This window comes from Phyllopteryx taeniolatus, chromosome 4 (assembly GCF_024500385.1).
Source record: "Phyllopteryx taeniolatus isolate TA_2022b chromosome 4, UOR_Ptae_1.2, whole genome shotgun sequence".
Lineage (NCBI taxonomy): Eukaryota > Metazoa > Chordata > Actinopteri > Syngnathiformes > Syngnathidae > Phyllopteryx > Phyllopteryx taeniolatus.
Window position 1 is genome coordinate 25659807 of NC_084505.1, and position 19562 is coordinate 25679368.

The window sequence follows — 19562 nt, forward strand, 5'->3', positions numbered from 1 at the left end:
GGGCAATTCAGAGACTTCAATTAACCTACCATGCATGTTTTTGGGATGTGGGAGGAAACCGGAGTGCCCGTAGAAAACCCACGCAGGCACGGGGAGAGCATGCAAATTCCACACAGGCGAGGCCGGATTGAACCTCGGTCCTCAGAACTGTGAGGCAGACGCTCTAACCAGTCGGCCACCGTGCCGCCTGTCCAAAGGTCAATGTTATTTAATTTTTTGTCTTCAAAAGTGTAACTATGAGTAACATTTATATCTCAGACAAACTAATAGATTGCACAAGGTGGCGCTTCAAGGTTATATTTGGAAAATTATATGTCACATTTCAGACTACAGCAGAATGGCACAGGACTGAGACGAGCCAATCACAAGGGTTGGCTTCAGAAGTTGTATGTTTAAAAAAACAAAAATAATAAAAATTCTGAGCTTTTGCAGCAATTTCTCGAATCTAACTAAAATTATAATCATGGAAATTTTAAAAAGCAACTGTAATTTAGTGACATTTTCTTCCAGTAATATAATGGATGACAATTGCACACATTTTGTAATTAAATTACGTCATCTAGTTACTCACAACACTGCTCTGCGCTAGTGTGCCAGAGCACCCTGGTTGGGAGTCACTGCGTTAAGTGGGGTACAAAAAAGCAACAACATTGCCAAGTAGGAAACACCAAGTAACCCTCACTTCATCGGAATGCCCTTGATCTGCCCCTAGTTGCAATTGTAACGAGACAGAACCACCCCCCTCAAACTGAGTAATTTCAATCAGCGTGTGATGAGGGGATGTTAAGTGTACTGCAATCCTTTATCTTTAGCGTATTTTGACCAAAGAATGTCAGAGACCTTTAATTCCGACTGTTTGATATTGTGAGTAAAAACAATTATATTTTGTCTCCTTTAAGGTTTTGAGCTGTTCTTCAAGTGGGATGATTAGCCAAGCAAGCTAATTCCACTGAATTGTTAATTGCAATTAGGTCCAAATTGATGACATTCAAAAATGAAGCGCAGAAGCACATACTGCTACTGTTACATGTGTTACATGTAAACCGTTATGTTTCTGCCTGTGGTGTTTTCCGCACTGTAAGGAAAGTATTATATGCACAGTATTCTCCTGGGGGGAACAACAATCATAAGAGCTGCAACACCTCCCACAATGCCCTGCATGCCAATTACTCACACCCAGCCAAGGTCAAGCTCGCAGTGCCTATGTCAGTGCAGCGGGGGGATGGGATGGATGGTGTCTGGAGGATGCCCACTGTCATGATTAAGTCTGGTCCACTGGGCACAGGGAAGGGGGAGGGACACGTGGCTTTAATCTCGAAATCAAAATGTGGATCACATTGGTTGGCTGACGGTTGTTTCAGCATGTGGTCATACAAAATCAAAGTGTATCGCCGTGATTCTCAATAGAAAGCCCCTAAAATATATATATATTTTTAATCTCAATATGATGTCAAAACTGGGATCCGTGGCCTGCCCAGTTGGAAGACCCCTTGAGATGTGATCGCTAGTGATAATAACGAGTTGTCTGTCTTTTGATCACAATACAGTGTCAGAAGTGGGATCCATAGACTGTCCAGTTGGAAGGTGATAGACACCAGCGGTAATTAGAATGACTTTTCATTGCATTGTAGTGTCAGAACTGGGATCCCTGGCCTTTCCCAGCTTGAAGGACCCAAGAGACAACTGCCCCCTTGTCTGATAGACCCTAGAGATACAGTATTTAGGATGAGTTGACTGTTTTTTCATCCCAATATGATGTCAGAAGTAGGATCCGTGGCCTGCTCAATATGAAGGAAAGCCCCCCCCCCAAAAAAAAACATTTTAATTCTTATTATGTTAAGGTTCAAGAGGAGTTCACTGTCTTGTTCATGCCTAGGGAAGTGGATGCAACTCCTCGCTTTGCCGTCTCTCAGTCTCTCGCTTTCTCAGATGTCACTTCATCTGTCTCGTCTTTATATCTTTCACCCGCCGCCTCCCTTGTTTGGCCTTGAGGGACTGAGGCAAGGAACCGGGGGTGTAAAAAGTAGAAGGAATGAGCTACCCGTGAACACAATCTGGCTTTGCAGGGAGAAATGGAGTTCCTAGGTCCCAAGAGGAACTCCTTCACCTTCCCTGCCCATGTGCTTGCACCATTGTTTTAAAAAGATCTAAGCCCCACTTCTTACGACTAGCCCCGTTATTTCAACAAAGGAGGAACTTTGTGATCAAAGGACCAGTATTCATTAAATTCCATAATCATCCTGTCTTCTTTTCATTTTTTATGTCCACCCACATTCCCCTTGAATGACTGACCCAACTTAAAATGTCCGCTGCTTGACACTGGACTGACATTGGAAGGAGTCACCGCTAGCTCCTCCCTGGAGGAAGCTGGGCTTCATTGCGCAGTCTGGGAGTGAAGTGCAACTGGCACCCGGGGGGCATCCGTTTGGAGTCGAGGACACAAAGTGGGCGGTGGTGGGGGTGGATGGTTTGGGGGTGGGGTGTGGGGTATAGTTAACTGAGTCGTCGTTGTCCCAGCGGCTCATCCTGGCTGGGTCACAGGAAGGCGAGCCAAGGGCGCTAATCATTTCAAATTATAAATTCCCTTTTAATTATGAATTATGCATACATTTTTAATTAATCTAATGTTCCTGTTTTTTTCCCCCAGAAGATCTCAATCTAATTACGCAGCATTAAGCGCGAGATTGGCAGCCATAGCCTTGACCCCGCAGCCGAACCTCACCTAACCTTTTCCCATCAATCTCGCTGTTGTCTCTTAGTGCTTCTTTTCATATTGTGCAACACTAGAAAAAAACAGCTATACAGCATCAGGACTTAATATTCACACAAAACAGCATGTTTGTCAAGTTTTCCCAATCTTTTAAAAGTTCAAATGGCAATAATAATCCATCCTCAAATAGAATGGCAGCTCGTTATTATCCAGCGTGGAGTCCCAGATGAAATCATTCGTATTTTTCTCATAAGTCAGTGAAGAGCAGTTCAAACTTTTTTGTATTGTTTTGTTTTCACGTGCAGAATGCATCTGAAACTGAGAATTCCTATCTGGTCTACTAACCCCCGGATGGCATGCTATGAATTTGTTTTCATGCAAACAATGTTTCACAGTTCAGTGAAAAGGTCTTAGCAAAACAGTGGTATGTGCATAGCATATCAAATCTGCTGTATATTTTGAAGACTGATTGGTGTGACGGAGTGTGGTGTCACTCACTATGCTGCACAGGGTTTTATTTGCAATATGATGTCAGAAGTGGTATGTTTTAAATATTTAAAACTCATTTGCCAACACTTCTCCTAGAGCCGTCACCTTATCGTGGTGGAGGGGTGTGTGTGTCCCAGTGATCCTAGGAGCTAAGTTGTCTGGGGCTTTATGTCCAAGGCAGGATCACCCATGGCAATCACGTTTTCCCTTTCCTGGATGCGGGTCACTGGGCCCCCCATCTGGAGCCAGGCCTGGAGGTGGGGCTCAAAGGCAAGCGCCTGTGGCTGGGTCTGCACCCATGGGGCCCGGCCGGGCACAGCCCGAAAGGGTAACGTGGATCTCCCTTCCCATGGGCTCACCACCTGTGGGAGGGGCCATAAGGGTCAGGTGCAGTGTGAGCTGGGTGGTGGCCGAAGGCAGGGACCTTGGCAGTCCGATCCAAGGCTACAGAATCTGGCTCTAGGGACGTGCAACGTCACCTCTACGTCAGGGAAGGAGGCCGAGCTGGTGTGTGAGGGCGAGAAGTTCCGACTAGATATACAGTAGTTGGGCTCGCCTCCACACACAGCTTGGACTCTGGCACCAGTCCTTTCAAGAGGGGTTGGACTCTCTTCCACTCTGGAGTTGCCCACGGTGAGAAGCGCCGAGCAGGTGTGTGTATACATATTTCCCCCCCGGCTCGGCGCCTGTACATTGGGTTTCACCCCGGTGGACGACAGGGTAGCCTCCCTCCGCCTTCGGGTGGGGGGACGGGTCCTGACTGTTTTTTTGTACGTGTTTTGTGGACTTGGAGAAGGCATTTGACCATGTCCCTCAGGGAGTCCGGTGGGGGGGGTACTTCGGGAGTATGGGGTACCGAACCCCCTCATACGGGCTGGTCTGTCCCTGTGCGACCACTGTCAGAGTTTGGTCTGCATTGTCGGCAGTAAGTCTGATTCATTTCCGGGGAGGGTAGGACTCGCCCAGGCTGCCCTTTATCACAGATTCTGTTCATAACTTTTATGGACAGAATTTCTAGGTGCATCCGAGGCGTAGAAGGGGTCCGGTTTGCTGGACTCAGTATTGCATCTCAGCTTTTTGCAGATGATGTGGTTCTGTTGGCTTCATCAAGCCGTGCTCTCCAACTCTCACCGCAGCGGTTCCCAGTCAAGTCTGAACTGGTTGGGATGAAAATCAGCACCTCCAAATCTGAGACAATGCTCCTTAGTCAGAAAAGGGTGGCGTGCCATCTCCAGGTCAGGGATGAGATCCTTCCCAAGTGTAGGAGTTCAAGTATCTTGAGGTCTTGTTCACAAGTGTGGGAAGAATGGAACAGGAGATCGACCGGCAGATCGGGGCAGCGTCTGGAGTGATGGTGACTTTGTATCTCCCCCCCCCCCCCCCCCCCTTCTTTTTTTTGTCCTGTTCGGCTGTTAGGTCAAGCAGAATGGAAGATATGTATCCCTTTTATGCCGGAACAGTTTTACTGTGTTACAGTGGAGTTTTTAAGCTTCCACTGTGGTTTCTTAGCATTATGATTGAAGTTTATTGCGAATCAGAGTCAAACAGAACAAAGTTTCTAGAGGGGAGAGAGAAACGAAGACAAAAGACAAAGCACTAATGGTAAAGAGGATGAGAAAAGTAAGTCATTACATTATCTACAACAATGAAACATTAAATATAATGTTCTTCTGCGCGTTCTTCTTTGTTGGTTTTCATCACTATCTTCGGGATCAGCGAACTGTAGGCATCGAAACTGAGAAACGGATTTTTTTAATTTTAACGATTTCGGGACCGGAATGTTAGCCCCGGTTCCAATCGGTTCTCGATGCCCAACCCTACTCCTAGTACATACTAACCTGATAGCTTCATAAGCAGGTCAGTGGCCGTCTTGGTATTGATGTCCGGGCTGAAGAGGGAGGCCGTGGTTGGACCACTGGGGCTGGAGCGTACCCCGACACCCGCAACGATGCCCGGCAGGTCCAAGGAATTGGCGCTACTCTTGGGTCGCTCCCTGCTGATGCTAAACGGGGACAGCACAGATAGGTCCCTCTCCAGGGGCTCCTCTTTGATGTGGATGTGATTGGAGGAAGCCTCGCCTGGCGGGGACGACTGCAGCCGGGCATCCGGGTGCAACGGAGACACCTGGGTCCCCCTCGGGTCGGCGGTACTGCTGGCGTCGCCCATCAGGGAGCCCTCGCCCTCAGTGTCGGTCGTGAGCTCCTCTTTCACCTTGACATCGGTACGGGGAAAGTGCTGGTGGCAGCGCATGTGAAGCTTCAGGCTGAAGTGACGAGAGGAAGTGAATGGGCAGAGTTCACACTGGAAGGTCTCGCCCCGGTCTTGGTGCTGATGTACCTGGAAAAGGAAGGAAAAGTGTCAAATTACAAGCCCATTTCAGTGCAGTTGTACCTTAGAGTTCATGAAGTTCATCCTGAACATTTTCAAAGCTATAGTGATCATTTACATTTAGTCATATGTTGGACATGTTTGACCCAAAGTACAGTATGTTCTCCCAAACCACAAATATTTTGCCAGTCATCGTGTACAACTTTAAATGACAAAAGAGCGTGGGAGAGCAGGAGGTGGTAGTACACTGTGACTTCAGCAAAATATTTATGGTTTGCAAGCACATACTGTACCTCAGGTCAAAAATGTCCAACATGTGTCTAAATGACTACTTTTGCAACATGTAAATGGAAACTATGTCTAAAAAACAAACATGAAACAAAACAAAAACACATGACTTTAAATCACATCTTGGCTTTTTTTTTTTTTTCCTCTCTCACTAGGTGACCCAAATATGCCTTTTTTCCCACTTCACTCAAGCGGCATATCTGATGCTTGCTCATAATTCAAATTTTGGTCTGCAACACTAAACAAAATGAAATAAAAAAAATTATCAAACTACAACTAACTCACAAATTTCGTCTGTCATTTTATGCTTTTTACAGTATCCTTGAGTGCCCGTAAAACAGCATTTAAATAGTTTGTTATATAGTAAAATAACTTTTCCCCCACAAAAGTCAGATTTCTGAGCTTAATAGATTTTTTTCTCTGCACTTATAGAAAAATCAAATGTCACTGATAATATTCAAAACAAGTTTTGCTCTTTGTCTTATCTTCTGGGATTTCTGCTGATGCCAAACAAGATCCAAAACAGGTTTTTCCCCCAGCAAGTCAGCAAGCGAGTATGAACTTGCATTAACTTTGACAGAAATCATTCATTCATTCATTTCCTGGACCGCTTATCCTCACGAAGGTCATAAGCGTGCTGGAGCCTATCCTACCTAACTCTGGGCAATAGGCGGGGTATACCCTGAATTGGTTGCCAGTCAATTGCAGGGCATATATAAACAAACAACCTTTCACACTCACATCCACATCCACATCTACGGGCAATTTAGAGTCTTCAATTAACCTACCATGCATGTTTTTGGGATGTGGGAGGAAACCAGAGTACCCAGAGAAACTCACGCAGGCACGGGTAGAACATGCGAACTCCACACAGGTGAGGCCGGATTTGAACCCAGGTCCTCAGAACTATGAGGCAGATGTGCTAACCAGTCACCCACCGTGCCGCCCTTACAGAAATCCTAGAATAAATATTTTGTCTTATCAGATTTACGAGTGCCCCAACTTGGTCACTATTTTGCGAGCCAAAATCTTGAGTTATGAGTGAGCTTCAGATATGCCTCTGCTCGAGTGAAGTAAGACAAAAATGTAAGGCCACAGTTGCTTGATGCACTTTTAGCAGGTTTTTTTTTTAATTGGACCACTGTAGTTCTACAAATAGTACCGAGTTATTGCCTGTTTTTTGACAACAGAAGAGCGGCAATAGCAAGTACAAAAGGTAGCGTTGTGAAAAAAGGGCAGATTTTTTATATGCATGATGAAATTCAGACTCTTTCAGGGTCTACTGTACATGATTTGACACAGGGGGTGTAACCATCAACTTCACCTTCATGTGGGACTTGAGATTGTCTTTGCGGGCACAACGGAAAGGACACAGCGGACACTGGTGGCTTTTCAAGCCCGTGTGGATGACCATATGTCTCTTCCAGTAGCTCTTGCGCTTGATGACCAGGCCGCACACAGGACACTGGAACGGTTTGCCGCCATCCTCCGGTGAGCCTGGTGGGGGGTGGTTGGGGCACAAAATGGTTTTAAGTGACATTTACAAAAGCCCAATTAAAATCAGTCTTTGATACTGTATACTGTTTAATAATTCTGCAGCTTTGTTCCTGTAAAGTAATAAAATTGAAAGACTTTTCAGTGTGCGGAGGTTTGCAATAAACCTTTACGCACCTAATGGCGAAGACTGTCGTGAGAAATGCCAAATGGAAATGCGAGCAAAAACTCAAGGCGTATCTTTTACGCGTCTCGATTATTGTTGTTGGCTTTATATCCGGCATCCATTACCGCTTAATTGGTGTTATTAGAAAGAGACATGATGGCATTACAAATTCTACACGGGCCTGTCAGGACAGCTTCATGAGTATTCCGACCGTGTTCCTCGGGAAAAAAAAACATCTGGTAATCAGTGTTTGGCGAAATGACTGCGCTCAGCCATTCATTGACCTGAGGTGTAAAAGCTCGAGACTGCCTATTTGCAACAATAAATGGCCATCTGCAGCCAGAACAGCGGAGAGGCACGGTGAGAAAAAAAAATAAAAAATGCATTATGCTTACTCCAAACTGAAGTGTATGGAGCAGAAACACAAAGAAACCTTGGTACCTTGGGAAATGTTAAGATTTGTATGCTAACCCGTTTTAGACAAGAGTACTCAGATGAATGTGTGAAAATGCTTAAGAGAACTAGGATTTATTTACAAAAATGTTTGAGAGAAGAGAACAAAGATTTATTGCTGCCTTGTTTTAGAGAAATAAGATTTTGTTTATGACATGTTTTAGAGAGGAGAAACAAGATTCATATGCCCTAATGTTTTAGAGACCTAAGATTTATATTCTGACATATTGTTTCATATGATAACATGTTTTAAGAAGAGAACTACAAATTCATATGCCAACATCTTTTACAGAAAAAGTATTCATATTTGAGACATGTTTTAAGAAGAGAACTAAGATTCATATGCAAGAGATGAGGACGAACAGACACTTTTAACAGAACTAAGATTCATTTATTAATGTTTTAGATGAGAATAGATTTGTATTAAGGCTGCAATGAATAAGTATTTCGAGGACTTTGAGGACAAAAAATGCTTAAGAATTTTAAGGAAAGAGTTAATTGTGAAGCTCAGCTTGCGTCATCAGTGCGAGGCGCACATATTTGATTCAAGGAGCGGGAACATTGAGAAAATACTATTATAGTTTGCAAACCGCGTTAAACACAACAAAGGAGACGATGGCGATGACGTCAGAGAAAATAAATGCGGGGGGGCGGGGGGAGACAAAATGTCAAAAGTGCATTTCAGGCTGAGCAAAAAGGTGAACACCGAATTGCTCTTATCTATCACGGAGGCGTGACTACAATTGACTTATTACACTGCCATATCTGGATTTGTAGAGTATTGCAGTTATCGCCTGAGTCTTTCAACCACAATGAGTACACTACTTAGCGACTTAGGTTTGTATTGTGCGCATTTGTCGCGTCGCTGTGTTTACTGCCTTTTTTGTGTGACTATGTTCGGCTCCTCAATGATTTGATTGACAGCTGCGGCTCATTTCTTTGATGTCCGTTACGTACCCGGCTACGACTGTCCGCATGGCGAAGTGTCCTCTGGCGAGACACTGAACCCTAATTTGCTCCCAGTGGGCCTGGCAGCAGTCGCCCATTGGTGTATGAATGTGTGTGCGAGTGGGTGAATGTGAGGTTTTGTAAAGCGCTTGATGGTGTAGATAAAGCGCTATATACTGTAAGTGCAGTCCATTTACCATTTACCTAATGACGTAAGCAACTTTGGCTAATAATGCGGTTGGTTACATTTCATCTGTTTGAAGTGGCGCACTTGTTTCCATGTTTGAGTTGTCATTTGGCATGTCAAGTTTGTCATAAGCTTGGCCATTCCTGTTCCATGGCATTCCGTGACGCCTGCAGACGTGGTCGGCCAACAATTAAGATTGCTTCATGTCGTTCCAAGCTATGCATTACTATTAAAGTATTGGTTCATGTTATGCCATTGTGTAATTTGTATGTATTTGTGCTTCCTCTCGAGGTGTCTTCATTTGAGTTTAGTCAGCTGGTCTATAAACTCAAATGCACAGCCGTGAACCTATACTGTATTATGTCACATGCTAAAATGCTGGCTGCTGAAGTGAAGGTTCACAACATAAAGGCTGTTTATGCTTTCTTTTAATTGCCTTATGTTTTTTATACTTACAAGAAATACTAAGTTTAAACTGAAATTCATTTATATTTGTGTTTTATCTATTTTATTTGTTTGAAATTGCCTCACTGAAAATGTTTAGCGATGAGAAAATACTGTTTGCGCCTCAATGTGAATTTAAGGAAAAAAACAGTTGATTATCCCAAAAAGAAAATGTTGGATGGTTAGTCACTAATTATTACATGAAATGGCTTATTCTATTCTTGTGTATTCATAATTTTAAAAATGTTATTTCATTGAATTCATATATATATATTAAATTATACTTTAAAATAAATATTAAAATATATTAAATATAGCTATCCGAATACTCGATTACTTGAGCAAATCTTTTGTAGGATACTCGAATACTAAAATAGTTGATCGCTGCAGCCCTAATTCATATGCTGACATGTTTTAGAGAACCAACATTAATTTATGAACATTCTGAAGAAGATAACTAAGATTCCTTTGCTAATGTCTTAGAGAACTCAAACTGATGTGCTAGTTGTTACTAGAGAACTAAGATTCATTGTTTAAAATATTGTACACAAGAGACCCAAGATTCACACGCCAACATGTTTGATAAGATCTGAAAATGATTTACTAATGTCTTAGAGACAAGAACAAACATTCACATGCTAACATGTTTTAGAGACAAAAACATTCATTTTCTCAGGTTTTAGACAACTGAGATTAATATACTAACATGTTTTAGAGAACAAATATTTATTTCCTGATGTGCTTTACAGAAGAGAACAAACATTCATATGCTAACATTTAAAGACAAGATGCCAACATGTTTTAGAGAACTATGATTCATAAGCTAACATGCTTCAAGAGGACTAATATTGGTGTCAACATGTTATAGAGAAAAAAAAAAAATCATATTATACTCAGAATTAAGATTGATAATGTAACATTTTTAGAGAAGAGAATCATCTGCTTGTGTTAAAGCGACAAGAACCAAGAGTCGTTGGGTGAGATGTTTTAGAGAACTGAGATTCATTCATATGTGACAATGTCTTAAGAAAGATAACCAAGACTTGAATGAAAGGCAGAGTACATCAAAAGAGGCCACAGTTTCGTCATTTAACAATAGCCGATTAAATATCGAGCACAACATTGTTGATTAATAAAAGCGTCTCTTAGGGCTTTAGCAGACAGCGGGCTGAGAATTTGCACTCTACAACTGCACTTACATTGTGTCTTAATAGCTTATTTCCAAAGGTATACGGCTGTGTACAATATGTCATAGTATTAAACCTTTTAAAAGAGTCTTGTTGTGTCGTCTCTCATACAGACCAACACAGCACCGCCGTAGCCTTCGGAAAATGTAGCGAATTAAATCAACGCCTGCGGGCCAGGGTGAAAATATTATATTTATTGCACAGGGTCATTTTTGATGGTGAAGGGCTTTCTGTTTGGCTCCGTTTAGCCCAGGCCATCACTTTGAATTGTGCCGTTACTAAAATGCATATGCAAATCACAGCACATGTGGATTTATGCCGCTAAATCAATGAACAATGGATGTAACGCCCACGCCGCAACACTACTTGGTGTAGCATAAAACCTGCCATTTTCCTAAAATTTGTTTCTAGTAAGGCAAGCAGGTAGCAGTCAGTTGACTGTACAACAAGGGTTTAGGTCAATGAATCAAACTACTGTACGGTAATTTCATTATATATTGTTCTACACATTATTTTTGTCTTGTAAACAAGTTTAATGTTTTGGTGTTTAAATATACAATGTTTAATTGTCATGTGTATTCTGCGTTAATTTTACAGTAAAATTCAACCCAGTTGGAGAACTGTGCAAGTTGTCCTTTTGTTCCCCCGTTTCCTCAAAGTTATGTGAAGATACCCTCCCATTTCTTCAGTGAGAGAGAGGGAGAGAGATTATGAATTCGCTCACATTACAACTTCATCCTCGTAAAATGAGATATTTTTCCTCAGATGTTAAGACTTTCTTCTCATAATAGTACAGCTTTTGTATCCATTTCAACTTTTGTACCCACTTGGACTTTATTCTTGGCGTTTCTACTCAATTAATGAGCCTAAAAGTCCTTCGCATTTGTCAACTCAATCTCAGGGTTAATTAATTTATTTTTGCATGAGTATGAGCTCAGAGTGCAAAACAACACAAGGATGACTGCGAGTAAAATCCGATAAAGGAAAAACAAAATGGAGTTGGGAGTCCTAAATGAAAAAGGAGCAGACAAAATGAACACTAAATGGGCTTTACGGTGGGAGTGGTGCAGAGACGCCAATAAAAAACAAGGCATGGCCGTCAATAATCAAGGTCACATTTTTCAGTCTGGCGACCAAACAACATACCTGCATTTTTACAGCACTGCTCGACCTTGACGGGCTAGCCGGGTTACAGCAACCTCCCCCCCTTACCCCTTCTTTCACCACCACCTTTTTAAGATGCAGATCACACAATATTACATCGGCCCCATCATCCGTCTGAAGTCAATTTCATCCCGCCATTTTAGATTTGCTCGGAGTTGCGACACAATCCTTCAAAAGTGGCCATCCGTCTCTTTGAAAACATTCTCTTCTCCACTACAGGCTGCTCAGTCTCGCTGTCTGTCTCTTTTTCCCCTGTTTGGGTTACACGTCCACGTCTTCCAGAATAAACGGTATGCAGGCAGCGAATGTACACACATCTGTATCCAGTCAGTGGAAAGTATGACGCGTTTGGCCTTAAGGTCTGCCCTCCCGATCAGCGCGCCGACGCCACCGGTTAGAGCGGGGTTCCACGCTGGCCAGACCCAAACGAGGGAGGCTCCCCCTGCTGCTTTTCTGGCGGCCCCCCCGAGCGCAAATGAGCCCGTCGAGGAAGACGGCGAGGTCTCGGTCGGAGGCCCCCTGTGGAGCCCGCACTGCCCTTTTCTGAGACTTGGTTGGTTGGCTGACGCTTAAGTGTCTTGCTATGAAGGTAATTAAGACTGCAGTGGCTGAAACAAGTGACGTTTCAGGGAGTGTTGGGGCCAAAATGTAAAAAAGGAAATGTATGACACAAACGTTTTTGAGAATATAGTCGTAAATATCCAGTTATTTTTTCATGTAATACTTATACTACTTTTTAAAAAATCATTATATTCTGACTTTAGTCTCTTAAAATTACATGTTTCCTCATGATATACGACTGCCTTTTAAACCAGATTTCAAAATAATTCTCATAATTGACTTATTCTCACAATGTTATGACTTTTTTTATTGTAAATAAAAAAATTTAAGTAAATTTTTTTTATACATTATTAAAACCTTTTTGTCCTAAGATTATGACTGTTCATGTTATATCACATCTTTATCTTTGTAAAATTGCGACATTTTGAATTGACGTCTATTTTATCCTAAAATTGCAGGATTTTTTCTCATAACACAGTAATAGCGGACGGGGACCGAGCCCTGCTGCAAATAACGAAAATTCGCGAGTAATTGACGTCCCCCTATAATGGTTTGTAATTGCCTATCAATACCAGAAGATGGCATCAAAACACTACTCTTCTATTAGACGGGGCTTTGTAGCATCTTAGAACAGTTCAGAAAGTGTGCAAGAACAGCAAAAAGGCAAGTTTTTCCATTGAATAACAGAGGATAGGCTTCCCCCCAAAAAGCAATAATAGGTGCATTTGCGAGAAGCAAAAATTCTCGTAAAATTACTTTTTACAATCACATTTCAACACTATTCTTTACTCTTAGTCTTTATTCTCAATGTTAGGTTAGTCACATAAATTCTCAATGTTTTTCTTCTTTATTCATGTGAAAGGTTTTTTCTCGTGATATTAAGATATTATTGTAAATTTGTCTTTTTGTTTTGAAATTATGGCTTTTTAAAATCAAACTTTTTTATCGTTGCGTTCTTGTTCTCCTAAAAGTGTGTGTGTTTTTTTTTTTTTAAATATGACTCAATTCTACTAAAAATACCACTATGATATTTATGGCTTTGCTTTTTATTTGGTAATAACATCACTTTATTCTCATGAAATTACAACTTTTCAATAGTAATATTACAAGATAGATAGATACTTTATTAATCCTGTGAGAGATGAATATTTTTGATCAGAATACTATGCCATTATTCTTATGACAATAATATTATTCAGAAATTATTCTCACAAATACATTTGTTTGTAAATAACATCCTTTTTCTGGTAAAATAATGACTTTTCATCATCCTATAAAGAGTTTATTCTTGAACAATTGTTTTATATAAAAATTTATTAGTTGTAATTATCAGACTTAATTCACCTTTTCTTGTAATATTAACATCTTCACTCCTGTAAAATAGCGTGATTTTTTTCCTCATAATATTAGAAACTCTTCAATTTTTCAAAATGTAATTGCATTTTATTTTTATCGGTAGAATAAAGTGTAAAACATGAACTAAAAATGGTTTCTTATGTCTACAATTATTTGTATTGGTGCATCATTCATTTCTATGAATGTGCCTGTGAATATTCTCATTCATCCAGGTCATTTCATTCTTCAAGACGTTTCGCCTCTCAGTTCCTATGAGCAGAGATATAGTCAGTGCATTTCAGTGATTCCCAATCAGGATGCCGCACACACCAGTGTGCATCAGAGATGCTGTGGGAAAATTTTGCAGTTCCACTTTATTTGTCAGAAATGTATTTATTAATTCCAATATATTTGTTTAACTATCTATGCCAATGACGTATAATGACAGGCAGAACCATTAAATGCTCTTTCATTAGACGGCAAAAAGTATAATAAATCTGTGTATCCACCTGTTGCCATTCATACAACAGTGTCTTCCTGCAACTATATGGGCTTTGTGAATAATAGGCCCACATTTCACATTAATTAGGTCAATTTGGGAGTAAACTGAGCTGAGGTACTATGTTTCAGTATCCAGTATATACTTTTTGTTACATTTTTGTTTTGTGATGACCCATGAGATTTTCCGGACGTAAAATGGGTGCATTGGCTCAAAGGTTGGCAAATACTGCCGTAGATCATAGTAGTTACCTGCTTGGCTGTTTGGTTTTCCTCTTCCTTTGGGTGTGGAGGGCAACAACAGCTCCAGGCCGTGGGTGGGTGTCGACGGCGTGGGGGGCTTGTGGTTCTTGTCCAGCAGGGGCTTGACATCCTCTTGGAGGATGCTGCCGCCCCCACCCGACTGGGGGGAACCTTCCTTCTTCTCGGTGAGCAAGTTCCCCGCCGCCCTGGCCGCCACCTCTTTGAGCAAGGCGGCCGACGAGGTCATAGACACGAGCGACAGGAAGGACGTTGCAGAGTTCTGATGGTCGGCCGGCACGCCAGGCACTGACGAAGCGTGACTCCGCTCGCTGACTTTCTTGGAAAGCGCGGCCAAGGTGGAGCTTGCCGACTGTGGGCTAAACGGAGAGTTAAAGGCATCGAAGCGCACCACATCATCGCCCCGGCTGCCTGCCCCTCCGAGGGGCGGCACAACGGACGAGGCGGTGGTGGAGGAGGTGGTGGCGGCGGCCACGGATACAGTGTTCTTGTCTTGAAGCACCGCGTTGGCCGCTGCTTTTAACTTCTGGATGGCAGAGTCCGGAGAGAGGCTGGACCCGCAGGGCGTGGAGTGGCCGGTGGGCGGCCACTTGTCAGCGACACCCGCCCATACGAAGCTGCCGCCGTTGCTCTGGGAGTTGAAGTGGTCCATAGGCTCTTGTTTAACGTTGGTGAGCGAGGGCCCCAACGATGCCGGCGAGGCAGAGCCACTGTTGTTGTTAGCCAGCTTGCGAGCGAGCGCACTTAGCTGCTGAGCGTGGTGTGAAGATGGGGAGAGGGTCAGGGGCGATGCAAGGCCTATTGGCGGGGATTCGCTTCCACGTGACGCCCGCCCCAGGATGTCCCCCGCGTCTAGCTTCAGCGATCCAGCCTCCAGGAGGCGGCGCAGGTTGCTGCTGAGGGGCTTGCCAAGTGCGCGTGACGCCGCCTCGCCATACAGCGATGACACCACCGACGAGACGGTGTCCTGCGGTGAGAAGGCACCACCGCCCAGTCCCAAGAGTTCCAAGGAGGTGCGGTGGACGGGCGTGGGGCAGCCCGTCGGGCTCTCGCGGTTAGCATCCGGGGACGAGCCCCTCGGCAGAAAGAGCTCATCCTGGGTGTCACCGTAGGATGAAGACTCTGAGCGCGTGTCGGACGCATTCCCGAACCAGCCTTCCTCCTCCGCAGTGCCGCCGTCAGGCCCTCCTTCGTCATTGCTGTCCACATCTACAGACAGGGATATGAAGGTTACAAATTATGCAAATGCTGATATCAGCTTTAATACGTACACCAAGTATTCATATTAGAGACATGTTTTAAGAAGAGAACTAAGATTCATATGCAAGAGATGAGGACTAACAGACACTTTTAACGGAACTAAGATTCATTTATTAATGTTTTAGACGAGAATAGATTTGTATTAAGGCTGCAATGAATAAGTATTTCGAGGACTTTGAGGACAAAAAATGCTTGAGGATTTTTTTCTGCCTTGGGGATCCGCTTATTTAAGTCATTCACCGCCAGCCTTCTCAGTTTGATACTATTTTTATATACAGTAGCTGTCTGTTAATGGCAGGAAAGAGTTTATTGTGAAGCTCAGCTTGCGTCATCAGTGCAAGGCGCACATATTTGATTCAAGGAGCGGGAACATTGAGAAAATACTATTATAGTTTGCAAACCGCGTTAAACAAAACAAGACGATGGCGATGACGTCAGAGAAAATAAATGTGGGGGGGGGGGGGGGGAGAGACAAAATGTCAAAAGTGCATTTCAGGCTGAGCAAAAAGGTGAACACCGAATTGCTCTTATCTATCACAGAGGCGTGACTGCAATTGACTTATTACACTACCATATCTGGATTTGTAGAGTATTGCAGTTATCGCCTGAGTCTTTCAACCACAATGAGTACACTACTTAGTGACTTAGGTTTGTATTGTGCGCATTTGTCGCGTCGCTGTGTTTACTGCCTTTTTTGTGTGACTATGTTCGGCTCCTCAACGATTTGATTGACAGCATGTGTTTGGAATTTGGGAAGAAGCCAGAATACTCTGAGTAATGCAAGCATGGAGAGAACATGTAAACTCCACACAGGAAGGCCAGAGCTGAGATTTGAACCCCAAACCTCAGAACTGTGAGGCAGACACGCCAACCACCAGTCCGCCTTGCTGCCCTGGATCTGATACATGACTTAGTAACTTAACTAAATAACTTTGCTATCAGCATTTGTAACAAAACACCACATTTAAGTGAATTATTGGAGCAGACTGAAAATAGCATGATTCACTTTAACATTTTTGCTTGCAATAACAGCATCAAGGCTGTGACCAAGTGACATCAAACGTTTGCATCCAAGTCGATCTCTGAGCTTAAACCCCAAAAAGCATGCATTTTAGCATAGAGTGAAAGAGACTCCCAAGAAGCGTGGAAAGGCATCACAAAGAAAGCTCGTTGTTGATTCTAACAAATTCTTACGAGAACATTTTCGTTCCTTGTTTATTTCACAAATACAGATGTGTTATTTAAAAAAATAAATAAAAATAATAATAATAAATGGCTTCTACGGTAGTGTCTGAGCCATAACAGAGGCAGGCCTGTGCATGATGAAGGTATTCGCGGTATTACCACTCCGATATCCACTTCTCCCACCCTGTTGTTTTGAAAGCAACTGTCTAATTATAAACAATGTATAATCCGACATCGGCTCGAGAAGGCGTGTCACTGTGAAAATGTGCACACATTGTTAGGGCAATATCCCGCTTAGCAAAGGCACATGTTTATTAATTATGGGTCTTTTGTTAGACCTCTGATGCTTGAATTTTGCAAGATCTCTGGGCAAAAGAGGCTTTAAACTATGATCATATTTATAGGGAAACAACATCCGAGTGGTTAATTGCCCTGCAGATATTTAAAAAGTTTTCTAAATCTAAATCTGATAACGCTCCACACTTAAATTAGTCAGAGACTTTTTTGTGCTTTGCTGGGTGCTCCTGTTTTGGTTACCAACATGATTAATTAGGTCTTTCATGCCTATGTGTGCATCTATGAACTGTTAATAATAATACATAATTACAGTTATGGGGCGAGGCAGTAAGAATGGTGAAATTGAGACAGCCAGACATTGAAAATGACCACAACTATCTTACTTGAAATGAGCGACTATTTTAAACATTCATAACACAATTATCACCTTAAGCCAAAATAAAATTGCTGTTTTCCAATTCACTCCTCGAGAGTGCCCTAAAAAACAAATTTCTTTCAAGATAATGGGGGTTCTCCGCAAGAGGCGTGCGAAATGTTTTTAGTAATTTTCATTTCCTGGACATTTTTTATTTTTTTATTTTTAAACCAGATTCTTCCCACCCTTGCTCTCAAGGAGTCGAGTAACGGCGTTACCATGACAACCCGATCCATCTGGGAGGCTAGACAGCAAAGATTAGGGTAATGGAGGTTACGGAACCCCATTAATATTCATGAGCCTGCAAGATACCAACAGGGAGCCAATAAGGATAGGGTTAAGGTCACCCAGGGTCATTAATATACACTTCGTGTATCAATATTCATAAGTAAAATATTACAGCTTGCCAGACAAGGGCGAACAAAAAGGAGTGAGCATTCCTGATACATATTAAGAAAATGGTCAAGGGACTGGTTCCTGTCTTTGTTTGTTATTGGACAAAACACATTCAATCAAACCGATTGAGAAAACGCAATTGTTAAAACCTGTTTTCACCTTTCACAAGCCCAGCGGCCCGCTGTGTGTTTACAGGCAAAAGCAAAACAGTTGCCAGGAAACGGAGCCCCGGCAGCTGGTGGTGATCATTCGAGTTGGCTCGCGATCAGGCCTGGAACGGCGCAGCGTTGTCGTCAAAAGGTGAACACAATCACCAACCCGCCGCCACCTTTACCTCCTCCGCCTGCAAGGGGCTTGCAGAACTGCAGGTCAGTTTCGTGACGCTTGGTTAAAATTACGTTTGGTTGTGAAAATTCCCCTTCAGTAGTCATACGGGATTCAAACCAAAGTCCCTTGCTCTCAAGAAGTTGGTCAATGCCAAGCTTCAAGCCAATGCGAAGAGAAACAAAAACCTCCCAAAAGAAAACCAGCAATACCATGAAACATCATTTAACAGAGGTAACTGTGTAGCGTGACATTTGACACTCACCAATGCCATAAAAATGGAAGTAAACAAAGTCCCTGTAAAAAGAAATGTCGTGGGGCTTTTCCAAGCCGCAACAACGAGGCACTCTAAGGTGGCTATGCGAGCGTAAAGCCCCTGTCCACACGATGGCTGTCACGCCTGACATTTTTTTCCCGCCTTCTCTGTGTGACATGCGCATTCCCGGCCGACAACGAGGCGGTCTAACGCAGCCATGCCAGCCCAGAGGCACATACTGGCTTGTCAAGTCATACTTTTTTGAGGAAAGAAAAACAATTCTCCCCTCCTCGCTCTTCCATCTTTCTCTGTATGACGTGAGCGCACTCACGGCTGACAACATGGTGCACTAAAGCAGCCACGGCACCACTTGAAGGAAGACATATTTTCGAGGTGTAGGCAGAGCTAGCTAGCTAACTGGATGTCGCAATTGTGCTGGATAACTGCGGGTGCTGTTTTGACAATGCCGGTAGATGAAAAAAAATCCACCGGCCAAGCATGTTTTTTAACTGGCCAAAATATTAAATCATTTTACATAGGGCTGCACAATATATCGAAAAAATATTGTCATTGAGATAATGGCATGTGCAACGTGTATAATGTGTGCAGCCTCAATTTTGCACATTTTTATAATACGGTATAATGTTGGATATAAACAGAGAAGTCACATCAACAAACAACAGCAATGTATTTTAAAAATGTATTTTATTTAACATTTATAACACCTGGCCTCACACAGTACTTGTCCTGCAACGTTACACCCTCCGTGGGATCTTACTCCCTGGCACGTGTGCGCCTGTTTAATTTTTCATCATTGAACACTTTTAAAGAACTTTTAAGCAGCTTGAAGTTTGAAACATCAGGCTGTCTGTTTCATTATTTTGGTTTTAAAGAGTTTGGATTTTGCTTCGTAAAA

General features: G+C 42.7%; 1 protein-coding gene across 4 annotated transcripts in view; it reads right to left on the reverse strand.

Annotated features, from left to right (window-relative positions):
• The window catches only part of znf827 (zinc finger protein 827), a 104607-nt gene that overhangs the window by 48519 nt on the left and 36526 nt on the right, over positions 1-19562 (reverse strand). For all 4 annotated transcript variants that reach the window (XR_009788176.1, XM_061770927.1, XM_061770926.1 and 1 more), the window contains exons 2-4: positions 14505-15722; positions 7140-7312; positions 5038-5536 (exon numbers count right to left, since the gene is read on the reverse strand). Coding sequence is in view for 3 of the 4 variants with exons in the window: in XM_061770927.1 (XP_061626911.1) it covers positions 5038-5536; positions 7140-7312; positions 14505-15722 (1890 nt within the window). In the remaining variant the exon portion in view is untranslated. The remainder of the gene's footprint in view (positions 1-5037; positions 5537-7139; positions 7313-14504; positions 15723-19562) is intronic.